The 13,786-nt window shown below is 54.4% G+C and overlaps 1 protein-coding gene across 10 annotated transcripts in view; it reads right to left on the reverse strand.

Annotated features, from left to right (window-relative positions):
- Window positions 1–2,437: 2,437 nt before the first annotated feature.
- Window positions 2,438–13,786, reverse strand: part of LOC122367207 (uncharacterized protein ZK1073.1-like) — a 78,155-nt gene continuing 66,806 nt past the window's right edge. For 5 of the 10 annotated variants that reach the window (XM_043340112.1, XM_043340110.1, XM_043340111.1 and 2 more), the window contains 10 exons: window positions 12,680–12,730; window positions 12,396–12,459; window positions 10,307–10,424; window positions 9,215–9,425; window positions 8,228–8,305; window positions 6,113–6,124; window positions 4,505–4,623; window positions 3,655–3,823; window positions 3,255–3,444; window positions 2,438–2,916 (listed from right to left, as the gene is read on the reverse strand). In XM_043340112.1, coding sequence (XP_043196047.1) covers window positions 3,259–3,444; window positions 3,655–3,823; window positions 4,505–4,623; window positions 6,113–6,124; window positions 8,228–8,305; window positions 9,215–9,425; window positions 10,307–10,424; window positions 12,396–12,459; window positions 12,680–12,730 — 1,008 coding nt within the window. In that variant the 3' untranslated portion in view covers window positions 2,438–2,916; window positions 3,255–3,258. The remainder of the gene's footprint in view (window positions 2,917–3,254; window positions 3,445–3,654; window positions 3,824–4,504; window positions 4,624–6,112; window positions 6,125–8,227; window positions 8,306–9,214; window positions 9,426–10,306; window positions 10,425–12,395; window positions 12,460–12,679; window positions 12,731–13,786) is intronic. The other 5 variants (XM_043340115.1, XM_043340114.1, XM_043340113.1 and 2 more) reach the window with 1 other exon arrangement.

Raw genomic sequence — 13,786 nt, forward strand, 5'->3', positions numbered from 1 at the left:
CAGGCGCAACTACCCGTGACATCTAGCGGCCGTAGAATTGACTAAGTGTCTTGCGGCACAGCATGGATCAGGCACAACTGCCAATGACATCTAGCGGATGTAGGATAAACTATGGTGTGCTGCGGCACAGCATGGATCAGGCGCAACTGCCAGTGGCATCTAGCGGCCGTAGAACTGGATCTTGCGGCACAGCATGCGCCCGACGTCCGTGTTCGGATATATTTGTTGGCCGCGGAAGGAACTAATAACACTAATAGCCGCCGTCTCCATGCGGGACGCAGAAGATACGGATGACAGAACGATGGCTAGTGTTCGAGATGCCTCATCCTTTGTTGTCTTATGGTTCCGTGCTCTATGTGACCGTTTCTGACCCCTACGGTTTGACCCCTGTTCCGTTACCACTGCTCTTCTCACAAACATCGTAACCCCAGTGCTCCCTCAAACAATCACCCTGTCCGTCACTTCCATCCCAACAGCGCACAATGGGCGGGCGGCCGCATTTAGCGCGACAAAAATACAGTTTCGCCTGTCGGAGCCTCTGGGTGCTTGAGAGCGAATAATGTTAAGGTGAAAAGTCCTTAGATGTTGATTAAAATGTTTCCAGGACACATGAAGTACATTTATTTTATGCTTGCCATAGCAGCCCCGTGGTGCAATATTCAATGAAAATACTATGAGGTCGCCAAAGCACATCTTATACATTATCAACCGTGCAGGAATGAAATGCGAAATATTTAAAATATTATTGCTTTAACCCTCGCCCGTATTGGTGTTTTGACAGCCGCGAACGTACATATAGGGGGGGGGGGGGGGGGGAGTTGGACGTGCTTCGCGGAAAAAAAACGAGCGTGTTGTCCGTGACGAGAGGAAGTCGATGATACCCAATTTTAAGGTCCCAGGACCCTAGGTCATCGGGTGACCTTCCAGGTCAGGTCAGTGATACAAAAGTCGGGAAAATCGCGGACCTGTTAGAACGTCGTAAAGGGTGGCTGATGTTTTTTCGGGGTGCTGATCACGAATATCATGTTAGTTATGATCATAGATAATGTTTTCATGCATTTAGGCCAGGTCGGGTCAGGTCAACCAGTGAGGCTTTTGCCGGATATTCTTAGTAGGTGGCAACCGCCTCTGACAGCTTCGTAACATGTTACGAAGGCACCAAAACTACTTCGTAAATGTTCAAATGGTTGCTAAATTCGATTTCAGCTCCAAAACTAGTCTAGAAACATGTAAAACTCGAAAAAGTGAACCGAGGTCATCAAGGGTCAATAACCTGACCTAACCTTCCGGCGACCTTGACACCCACCCTAATGCATGGGAGCAACATCACATCCTATGTTTGAACGCTTGAAACCACGAAAAGACTGCAAACGCGCGGCTAATGCGAGCCGACATACGCCGAATCGCGATTCCGGCCAAACACGGTCTCGAAAAGTAGGTCACGGGTCGAAGATCGTTAGGGTCAGGGTCATGAAATTTCAAGGGTTGGTGTAAAATTGATTAACGCGAGGGTACTGAAAGTTTCGTTGCGATCAGCCGATTTTTACGCGAGTTATTCGTGAAAAACCGAGGGGGGTGGGTCCGTTCGACCCCGCCCCTATACGGGCGAGGGTTGAGGGACAAGTCAGTCCGTACCAATCTAGTTGAATAAAAATCGATTTTATTGCTACCGGTAACAACACTGTCAGCTGTGTCACGTGACATGTCAACCAACGAGCCAATCAGCGACCCGGAATAAGCCCACGTGTGGGGTCAGCGACATGCCTCATATCACCCAGGCGCCCGGCCGGCCGCGTGCCTCGGTGCGCCCGGGCATATACGTGTCGTACAAAAAGGGTTATAATTCTGAAGATCGCGGGTAATAGCAGCTACATTTTATCGCAACTTGTAGATAAACACTCATTTTAACTAAAAAGCAGAACTATGTCGCGGAAATCGGCGGAAATTATAACTTTAGGGTTCCTCGAAAATAAAAGTTTGATTTTCTGAAGCCTTGTTCGCAGCGTCTCACAAAAATGCATGTAGATATTGTGCAGAGGAGTTGTGGGAGGTGAAATACCTGTCTCTGCGTTAACTATGTCCTTGTTCATCGAAAAACTTCAGAAAATAGGCTTATCGTCACGTAGTTTCTGTTTGATAAAGCAACGAACACAGCGCATTGAGCATAGCAGATTGACCACCATGTGATGGATGGTAAACATCGTCGAAAGTTTCGCTCAATTTAGGGTTGATGGCATTATGCCAGCAAGCTTATTTTGGTATTTTTGAATGCCCCAGACATTTCTTAGTTTAAACGCATCGTTGTTGTATATTGTTGTCGGAGGTCACCAAAATGATTTTTGTCGCGCTAAATGCGGCCGCCCGCCTATTGTGCAGCGTCCGATATTCCTCTCCTACATAACCAGTTCCGGTCCTCCCCTCCAAAGCAAACACGGTGTCCGGGGCCACTGCGTGTATTCGGGCCGGTGCCGGTCGCTGTGCGGCGCGCCGGCCGGCCGCCGTCCGATTGTACGCTTTGAGCTGTCTGCAGACTGCGGCGGCCTGGCCGGACGCGCGCCGACCGACCCCGCTCGCCCCGGCCGCACTCGCTCCTTAGCCTAGCAAGATCGCAATAGGGCAGCGCCCGCGCGGCGCCCGAGCCTATGGCGGGCGCCGCGGCGGATCAGATTATATCTACAGTGGGCACGACCGGCCGTGGTCGTCTGAGGCTACGGTGTGGGTCTCTGCGGTCCCGGCTGGCACTCCCCCGTCCGCACTCACACACTGGGCACTCTCCCCGACACTCCCGCACTCTGTCGCGCACTCAGTCGCTCGGTATGACGCAGCCGCTCCCGTAACTTGCTCTCTTCCTCTCTCTCTCTCCGTCCCTCTCTCGCTCTTCTGGTGATACCAAGTCTCCGATACGAATTGCAGCAGCTGAAACGGAGAGGTAACAACTAACGTAGGTATTGACAAATGTAAGTTCTAATGCTTCTCAGGTAGATGATTGTGAATCGTATTCGTGTCGAGCTACACTGAAGTATAACATTGCTTAAAAAACAACTGTTGACAATTTTTTACCTAAGCGAAGCCCAAAACGAATGCGAACTACAAATAACAATAGCATTCAGAACCATTGAGCTAGACTGCTGGGCGAAAGAAACGAGAAATATGGACCATTGATGTCTTAACTCTTACGTTCTAGAACAGCAGAACAGGCGGAGCACTGGCACTTCATCCGCGTTGGGCGCAGCGCAGCGAAGCGGCGGACTCACGTGTTTAGGACTTGGTGACCGAGAGGCGGCGCGCGTTGGGCTTGTCGTAGTCCTCCATGCTCATGGAACGGTTGCGGCCGCCGCCGCCGCTGCCGCTGCCGCTGGAGAGGGTGCGCGCGCGGGCGTTCACAGAGGTCAGCATGCCCAAGCCCTTACAGAAGAGCAGCATCGAGCTGCAGAACTTCTCCGGCTGTCAACAGAGGGCGCGCACATTGGTCAGCGCCTCTGAACAGCAGAGGACGGCGCAGCAGGCACTCAGGGGGTCATATACCATATAGTAAAGGTAGAATAGATAAAACAGGTAAAACAGACGAACATAAGAAGGACTGATCGCCGGTATCGGCTCTCGCCCCAGTCCGGTCTGACACGGGACTCGACCAGTCGCCGCCGGTCCACTCACCGCCTCGATAAGCACGTCGCCGACGCCCTCCAGCGTGATCAGCGACGACTTGGCCTTGTTCATGTGAGAGTGCATCGTGTGCACGGTGTGGTTGTGGGAGGCCTTGGCGCCCGTCACCAGCAGCGTCTCCATCTTCAGGTCGGCCACCTGCATCGAGATGTCTGTCCGGCTGGGAGAACGCAGGACAGCGAGCGACGTCAGTGAACGGAACGTGGGCCGGCGTAAATATGAGGCAAATCTGTTCCTATGTAATCTCTTCACTCGGTCCTCTCCTCTCTTTCCTCCCTCCCGTTCCACCACAATCCCGTCACCCGTCTCTCTTCCCTCTCTCTCCCTCCCGCCCACGGTCCGCGCCGATCGAGCGCCCCCCCCCCCCCTCTCCCCGGCCGGGCGCCCGTGGGTAGCCGCCGCGGCCCGGCCCGGCGGCCGAGGATCAATGTCGCTACGAATCGCCGGTCGGGGCCGCGGCCGCCGGTGGCAGCGGACTCAGTTCAAGGCTGAGCTGAGCTGAACTGAACTGAACTGCAGGGACCGCACTGAATAGGTCATACCTGGACCGAAATGGTCGGCCAGGCTCGTATCGACATTAAGAAGCATACCGATCAGGTCAGTCTCTAGTAGGAGGGGCGTGACGGAGATAGCGATTTCATTTATCAATATTTGGTACAAAAAGTTTTGTTTCGTTGAACTTTGTTTCCAAGCGCAGAACAATACGCTACATAGTGGGGTCCGATGACTATTGTTTTACAATGAGTGAAGTTCTAGAGCTCTCGACACAGCCCTGTTACAACCAGCAATCCCTGTCTTTGTGCAGATTCCGTCCCAGGCTGCGCCGCCGGTCGTTACTCACTCGAGGAAACACTGCACGTAGCGCTGCAGGTTGCGGGGGTTGATTTTGCTCTTGAGCCGGTCCTGGAAGTCCTTGATGAGCTTCTCCCGCGTGCTGGCGTCCATATCACCGTCCAATTGCTGCCGGAGCACGGGAGCACAGAGCACAGGGCACGGAGCACGGTCAGAGCGCGCGGAGCACCGACGGAGCACACACGGCACGGACAGAGCACACACAGAACACAGGCAGAATACCGGAAAAATACACGGTTGTTGGTCGCTAACGCAACCAGACTGCTAATTTTAAGAAGGCCTCTGGTAAGCCATTGATTCACTATCTTTAAAACAACTCATTTAGTGTCTATTCGATGTTATACGAATCAATTGAAACAGGACAGTCGAAGTTATGTTTTTAACGGCTGACACAACACGAAACGCGTCTAACTACCGGCAAATGCGGTATGCTGTAAAAACACCAAATGATTGAAAAGGGCGGGGGGGGGGATACTAGAGTACGTCTACAAAAATCACGAGCCTTGCTCTTCATGGCCGTTCACTGATGAAAAACCTCTACACGCTTACCTCGAGTGCGATACATCCCACCGATTCAGCAGCCAGCGTCGCCAGCCGTGATCTACGTGAGCCCGTGTCTCGGTGCATCCGTACCGTATACTGTCCGGTGTCGGCTCTCAGACGTTATGGGACGTGATCTACTCTGCTTAGTAACAAAGTGTACCACTACACCTACGACACCCTTCACTATGTACACGAACCACCAGATGTCTCGTGCATCGTACTACGCCCAACTAATATATGTACCATGTCATGGGTATATCTAATGGGTGGCCTTTCGGGGCAAGGTAATTTGGGGTAATTTCAACGCCAATATGGATAGGTAACAGAAATCAGATGCTTATTCGCAAATAGTTTGAAAACCTTATTGAGCGAGCTTTAGAGCCTGAGTTCAAAGATTCGGTAATCTCGTATAAAAATCACCAACCCGATCGGCCCCGCCCCGAAAAGCCATCATACTGTGTCCCAAGAAGGACCACTTGGTACCCGTGTATGTAACGTGTACCCGTTTAAGTACCGTGCACCCACTGTACAATGTAGGTAGCTGCACGGCTCCCGTGCCGTGCCGTGTATAGTGTGGTCGTAGGTCCCCGTGCACATGTTCGTCTCCGTGGCAATGTTGGGAACCGATAATTCATGTCATTAACTCCGGTGCATCTTTTCCATGTTACCGTGGAGTTCGCATGCTCCCGTGTAGCAAATCGTTGGCATAATCTCATCGCCCAGGGGTTTGTACGGAGAGCTGCACACGTCTCATCCATCGCCAGTCTCCTGTGTCTATGTAGTGTCTACCCACCGTGGCTCGTGGGACTGTACCGAGGGTGGGGATGTCGTGCTGCTGTTCCGACGGACTACCTGTAACCACTCCATCCCCACATGTTGTGCCGTTCTGTAAGCTGCGGCAACTACACAGCTAAGGCGGACTAACAGCTACGGCTGCGGGCGCCGGCGGACCAGCGCCCGGCGCAACACAGGCAGCAGCGTATCACACAAAGCCATGCACAGCAGCAGCGAGCGGCGGCCGGGGCGGCGCCGGCGGTCTGGCGATATACATTACCTCCTCCAGCGACTGTCGGCGACCGGCAACAGACAGACAGACAACGGCCGGTCAGTGCGCGCAACGGCCGGCGCCGGTCAGCGACCCAGGGCGCAGGTCAGCGGTATACAGAGGTCAGAGCGGCGACCCAGAGGTCAGAGCAGCCCCGTCAGAGCCGGGCCAGGTCAGCGGCAAAGCGGTCAGTCAGGTCAGGTCGGGTCACACCGCAGAAGTGTGATCCGACGGTCAGCGAGGAGCAGTCAGCGACGAGCGGTCAGCGAAGCCAGAGGCATAGCACAAGGAGGGTCGGGGTCCCAGGTCAGAGGACTACTCCCGTCTCCGGCTGTTTAATTAAGGCACAGTATATCGTCTCTAGGACCAGAGTAACCGCGATCTCTCCATGACGGAAGACTTTCTATTCTGATTCAGCCAGTCAGAATAAAAGCCTCTTGGCCTGCGGTAAAATCCCACATGGTCTAAAGTTGAGCTCTTCCCAGTTCGATGTTATGTCTCTTCAGTCAAAGGCTATATCCTACAGCCTAATAAACAAATTATTGTCCAGTCTATGTAAGTCCATCCGGGTCTAGGTAGGGTCAGATCTCTCAGCCTCACAGATCAGGTGCCTCCCAGTCTGGGGTAGTCTTGGTCGAGCTAAAAGTGTCATCACTGCTTAAGTCTGAAATTAGGTCCCCCTCAATCAAGTCAGCAAGTCAGTCTTGCCGTCCTTGCAAGTCAAAATTGCGTTCCCCCTCGTCCCCTAGGATTCCCAGGATGGTGGTAAGGACGGGCACACAATCCGTGACGCGAGCGAGCGAACCGTGTCAGAGCGCAACATTCGTCAGCCACAGTTCAAGCAGCGGTGCCCGTATAGAAGTTGGTCACAGCAGAGAGCGCGTCGTGGCGAGGCAGACCGGTGACGCAGTGTGAAGTACATCATCAGAGCACGGCCAGACAACATCAACAGAGCACTCAGCGACAGTCGGCGAGTCAGTGGCGCCGGCACTCAGAGCAGGCAGGCAGGCAGGCAGAGGATATGGATCCACAATGGATCATGGCGAGGAGAAAGGTTTGGGCGGAATGGAACGCTGTCACACACACACACACTGATCATTTGGACGAGACCATTGTGACTTCAAAGTTAAACGATTAAGCTTGGGTCTCGCAAGCTCCGGCATTCAGAAAACTAGGATAAAAACTTCAACGTTTTGAATGGTAAGAAAGACAGACAAAATATTTGCCTAAACTAACTTATTTTTGAGCTTGTTACAACTAGGCCATAGAGTAAAACAATGTTCTTCACAAGGAAAACTGGCAATGAATACGCTCCACACAACAATGAATGTTCACAAGCACGAATGCCAGCAGCGTTATTTACGTTATAACTAGGATCACTGAGAGACGAACGACGGCTTGTTAGTACGAGTTAATAGGCAGGACGAATCATTACTGAGCTCGATTTGGCATTTGACAGCCACAGCATTAATGACCAGACTGGCACCAGGCGCCTGTAAGGCCCGAAAGCTCAGCCTATCAGCAGCTGAGGGGTTAGATAATGATCATTCAGCACAGACGGTAAAGCTCCGGGAACTCCACGAAGCCATCTTTTTTGAAGCCACAAAGCCGGCATCCACTGGTCAGGTAAAGGCGGCAGCATTGGACAGATCCGGTGCAGAGCCGAGTTATTTGTCACTCGGACTCGCTCTGCAGCTTTCAGTGGCGAACTGTCGTGGGTACGACACTGTAGTACTGACGGTACGGCATACAGCCAGAACAGACGCTCGGGAGTCGGACAGCACCGCCCAGAGCGAGCGACAGAGTGTGCAGGTCAGGCCACTAACAAAAATAGCACTGACGTAAACGTCGCCGAGAATTGGTGCACTGTGACGCACAAGATAGACATTAATCACCGCTACCTTCCTTTAGCAGCATCCATTGGAACAATAGTCGTAGCAAGAAGGATATACGTGATATGGGACGGACGGGCCGAAGGAGAGGTACCAGCGGTTGGTGTGAAATACATTACACCGGCCGGGCGCTCTGACCGGACAACCATTCCGTCTCACAACACCGACAGCACACCGAGCCGGTACCGGTACCGGTACTCGGTACCGGTACTGGGGGCGGGCCGGTACTCACGTTGCCGAACCGATGGAACACGAGGTACTGCTCGGCGCTCGGGTGGTGCCCGATTGAACTCAGCTTCCAGTTCATGAGCTGAAACGGAAAAGAGCCCCAACGTAATTAGCAGGGGCCTGGGGTAGCAACTACTCGGTATCTATATGACGATCTGCTGGTATGAAATAAGTACTCACAGGAGAAAGCCAACTGTTTTTTTTTTAATATTCAAAAACGTTATGAGCAGGTACGGACGACTCATTGGTTTTCACATACGCTCCTTAGAACAGGTAGGCTAGCAGCACGTTGCCGATGTGCAACTGCACATGTGATCGAGCCTTGACCCTGTCTGGCCCCGCCACCTGGCGTCCACTGCTGACAGCTCGCCCTGTGGCCTGTCGGTCGAACTGGAGACGCCCCTGCAACACCCCCCCCCTCTGCCCCTCCCCCCCCCCCCCGACTGCCGGCGGCGGCTTCAGTTGGCTGAGCGCCAACTGGCGCGGCCGTCCGCCGGCAACCCAGCCTGCGTGATGTTGCATGGCAGCTGGCGGGGAGCCAGCGGCGGCGGCACCGGCGGGCCGACCGACCGACCGACGCTGCGGCCGAGCCACCCGCGGCACGGCCGGCCTCAAACTGCACGGCGGCGCCACAAAAATAGCCAACTCCTTTGACGACGGAATCAATGAACAGTCGGCCGGCGCAGTCGTGCACCGCGCCCGGCACAGAACGATGATTACGCGCTGCTCAGTGTTTTATAAAACACCAGCGCTCGGCGGGCGCCGGCCGGAGATACGGGTTGCCAGGGCGTCGCATTCCACACCGTCCGCACCCGTACATCCAATGACAATGCATAAACGGCATCTGGTTTGCAGATGGGCTAGTCCCTGCGGCTGCCGGCCGCGGCGGCCGGTGCAGCGTACTACTCGGTCCGACGGCGTACTACGGGCCCCAGCCGACAGCGTGACGCGCACTATACGAGCCGGGACGGCGGAGCTCCACGCGGCTCACCTTGTCGCTGAAGTACTCCATGATGCCGGCTCGCGTGGACGTGCAGTGGACCAGCACCAGGCCCAGCACGCGGTCCGGGTAGGCCAGTCCGAAGCGGGCCAGGATGTTGGCGCCGGCGCCCTCGCCCAGGCCGATCACCATGTTGATCTTCAGCGTGTCCAGCACCTGCAGCATGTCCTCACCCAGCTGCTGCATCGTCGGGAACTTGAAGCTGGAGGCGGGGAGAGGGGTGTCAGGAGGGGGGGGGGGGGGGGCGGTAACCGCGGAGCGAGCGACGATGGATCCAACAACCCACACTGACAAAGGTCGAACTGATACACGCTAAACGGGGCCAGGTGAGGATGGTGATGCGATTGGTTACAAGCGTCAATATACACTATACAGGTGAATTGAACGAGCCTAAGGCGGGCTAGATAAAGGGACCGGTGTAACACTCGCCCCAGAAATATGGGCCAGTCATACAGCGTCAGTTCCCCGAAATATTTCCACCACTTCAACAGTACAGACGTGACCCCTGAACACATCCCATCACGGACGATAGCCGCCGATTCAGCAGTGTTCTCCGATGGGGGAGACCACTGTCGGCCACTGGGTGGTCACTGATCACCGTCTGAAAGGACGGCGGGCGGCTGACGGAATAGGAATGGCTGCAGATAGTCCCGATACATAGGGGACACTTTGAGACATCACGGATCACGTAACTATTACAGAGCAACAAAACAGCTGTAAGGACACAGAAGGAATACACTCGCTCATTTTTCTGCTAGTGTGAGTTTGACATCACATCACCTAAGAGTAGACGATTGAGAATGACATCTACGGGAGGAGCTGCCCTACACAGATATCACACAGGTCATCAGAGTGACGTCTGCCGTACGATTTCTGGGTAAATATTTGGCCGCGGCGGGCGGCCGGTAACTAATGACGGGCCGTTCCAGTGATCTCGGCCGGCGGCGTCTGACCCCGCGGGTCGGCCGGCCGCCGCCCGGTCCGAGGGGCGGTCTGTGGGGACGGCGGCGGGGACTCACTCGTCGGGCAGGGTGATGGCGAGGGGACTCACTCGTCGGGCAGGGTGATGGCGAGGGGACTCACTCGTCGGGCAGGGTGATGGCGTCATCCTCCTGGCCGGGCACGTCCACGTGGATGAAGATGGAGCGCTCCTTGATCTCCTTCATCACCGGGTGCTCCACGAAGTCGTGGAACGATGTGTCTGGGGGACAGGTCCGCGCCGTGGTCACACGATGACTCAGACTCTAAAGGGATGACAACTCGGCGACACAATACACAGCTTTGTTTAACTTATTCATATTAGAACGGAGGTTAGCTACATCTTCACGTCGTCAAGTCTGGACATTTAATCCTTCACATCACCTAACACATTTTAAGAATTTTCGTCCATAGGAAGGATGGCAGTTACTCTCATATCCAATGCTTAATGCTTCAATCCATATAATCGATAGGATACATGGATATTATTCACCATGTCGGTTGGTATGCGTGTTTCCTTTATATGACGGTGAAACGGTGAATCTATCGAATACTAAACGGACGAGAAAACCAGCCTACACGGGCCAAAAGCCGGCACAATCATATCATATATTATATACATGTGACATGGTCAAATGCATATGATATACCGAGGAGGCATAATTTCCTCAAACCCCTTGCTACGCTGTGGGCGGTACTTTATGCCGGCTTTTGTTGGGGGGGGGGGGGGGGTAGAAACGTCAGAGCTGAGAGCGCGAAAGACCTCGCCATAGATTGCTGTATTACTCGATATACAATAGTTTATGACCTCGCATAAGAACACCAACAAAGCGAGGGGCCACGCCTCCCATCCAATGCACAGGAAAATGAGCCATGACGGGATAGCAGGACCTGAGAACACACAATAGTTGGACGGGGGGCAGCGCCCGCCGCGACAGTAGCTGTTCCCGCAAACCCCGCCGCTGCGGGCTGCTAATACCGCTGCTGATTGTAGGCAGGTGCCATATAGGCAGGTGTAGGCAGGTGTCGTGTGGGCAGCTCGGTAACGACCTGCACGCCGGCACTGTGGAGTGGCCACTCTATTGGCCAAAGTGCCGGTCGGCCGCCAGCTTAATCAATGGCGATAACGGTTCACCGTCTATCGACCAGGGCACGGAGAGCCGAGCGGTCCGTCAGAGCACCTCACCGGAGCTGACGAGCTACAGAAAATCTGGCCGGTCACAGACGAGCGGTGGTACATGTGACCGGCCAAAATAACTGACCAGCAGCCGACTCGACCAAGAAATGGCCAACAACTGATGAATAGAAGAAGGTATATCTGAGCATCCCTCTACGATAAAAATTGCCTACCTGTCACAGCTCACACACAACTCGAGGATCGTTGGAAGAGACCTACCACTGAGAGTGAGGTGTGAACAGAACCTGTCAGGCATGCGGGCCGCATTGATCCGACATGCCTGCAGGTCACGGGGTCAGACCAGCGCACTGGAACGATCGACTGGGCTGCCTGACCCTGCCGTGTCTGCTTTAGAGCCGCTACGAGCCACGGATAACAACCGAGGCGTTATCGATGGGTGATGAAGCTAACATATGCTAAACGGTAGCACGGAATACACCCATCAGCTTATCACACGTCACCATGTGAGCACGTGTGATAGCCCCATTTTGCCATCAAACGGGTAGTATCAGCATCACTGATGAGCCGGTAGCGCAGACACGATATCTCATATAGTTTCGCAATCCAGTCCGCAGGCCTGGCGCCATCTCTCTTTGATCCCATGCCGTTCCAGCCAGCAGAGGTAGCGGCTGGTTGGAGTGGTTACCGCGCCGGACCATTTTTAGACGGCCGACACGCCATCGCAGGCTGCCGGACCGTTTTTCCAGATAGCGTGTCATATTGAGCGCCCAGCGGCCCGCCGGGCCGAGCCGGTGGTCGCCGGAGTCGCTGGGACCCGGACAGACCTCAGTTGGAGGGCAGTGCCGCGTCCACTGAGTCACAGCTGGCCGGACCAATAACACGGGGCTGCATTACCCAGGGGTGCCGGGAATATGACGCTATACATAGAACGTGCAGTTCTCCCAGTGGAAAACACTGGCGATATTGTGAGTACGTATATGGTGTGCAATATGTAGGAATACTTATTGGCACAGCGAGAATAGCTATCTCACTGACACTGAATCCTGGCGTACTCACGATTACATCCCAGGTCGTGAACTGTGAGGAACACGGCCTTCTTGTCTTGGAGTGACACATCGCCCTGAAACGGTTACAATCAGGTTAGCGCAGGGTTACCGAGACGCACACACGGTCTCGGACAATAGTGCAGCGTTTTGAGCCTAGTCTTGCATATTAACTTAGCAGCAACGTGCTAAGTTAATTTGGAAGGCAATTCTATTTGGAAGTCTGCCTAAGCAGCTTGTAAACCGATCGAAGGTAAAAAACTAGGTAGAGCTAGTGTCCGGCTAGTCTCGCCTTACCTGAACGTAGACGGTGAGCGGGCCACAGTGCTTGGTATCAATTACGTGCTTCTGTAAACAGAAAGAATGATACCCTGTTAGAATAACGTCATTTAGCATTTAACTTGTATCAATTCACATACGATCAAAGGAAATGCAAACAGTCGTCCTAAGAGTTCAGTTCCTCATAAGAAGTCCATGACTTTGTTCCGTATGTACCGATCATCGAGCAGTACAGCCCACTCGACGCTACCGAAGGCGCTCTGTCGACCTCCCTGTTTGGCATGCAGCTCGGTGTGCGCTGCCGAAGTACACCGCGGCACAGCGGCCTGAGCGGCGCCGCACGCCCCCACGGCACTCACCGACGGGGCCGTCTGGTCACCGCGACAGTCAACACCGGTAATTGGACCGCCCAATCAGCGCCGTACCTATAACACGCCGCCCCGACAAACAATTAGGCACGGCGCCCGGCGGCCCGTGCCCTGAGTCGTATAGGCCCACAGGGCGGGATAGGTCAGCAGCGATCCGCAGCCGGCAGCTGGCGGCGGCTGGACAGAAAACGTGCTGCAAGCGTGTTCTGTTCTGACAGCGCGCGGTGTTCCGGCTGAATGAATGCCTACAACCACCGGCGAGCGTGTGAGGTCACGCGGTGCATACTGGACTCGCACAAGTCGGCGTCACCCTCCCAGAATTGTTAAAGTCGGCGCGTCCCGCCTCTAAAGACACGCTGTCTGAGATGCGGTCAGTCGGCCGGAGCCCTCGAGAGAGCCACACTGCGGACTTACGGAGGGCATCCATCTACGTTGGTGGACGACATATGGCACGTAGTCCAGCGCTACCTAATTCACAGTCAGCATAAGCACGACCGCGGAGAGCGGAGAATGAATCAAAATAAAGTCATCAAGTCGTCCACAACTCTGCAGCTGCTAAGGACACAGCTGGTACTCGGTATGGCTCGAGTCTCAAACGAGAAAACTTAGCCAATCTACTGCGAGCCCAGAACGAGAACCTATGCCAACCAGGCCCGCATGTAGTTAGTTAGCGAGCAGGGGCTTCCCACTGGGCAATCTCTTCCCGACACTGACGGTCCAGCTGGGTTTCACCAATCGCGGGGGCTCAGTCAGTCGC

The sequence above is a fragment of the Amphibalanus amphitrite genome, unplaced genomic scaffold (genome assembly GCF_019059575.1).
Source record: "Amphibalanus amphitrite isolate SeventyFive unplaced genomic scaffold, NRLGWU_Aamphi_draft 000858F_arrow, whole genome shotgun sequence".
In the NCBI taxonomy this organism is placed as follows: Eukaryota; Metazoa; Arthropoda; class Thecostraca; order Balanomorpha; family Balanidae; genus Amphibalanus; species Amphibalanus amphitrite.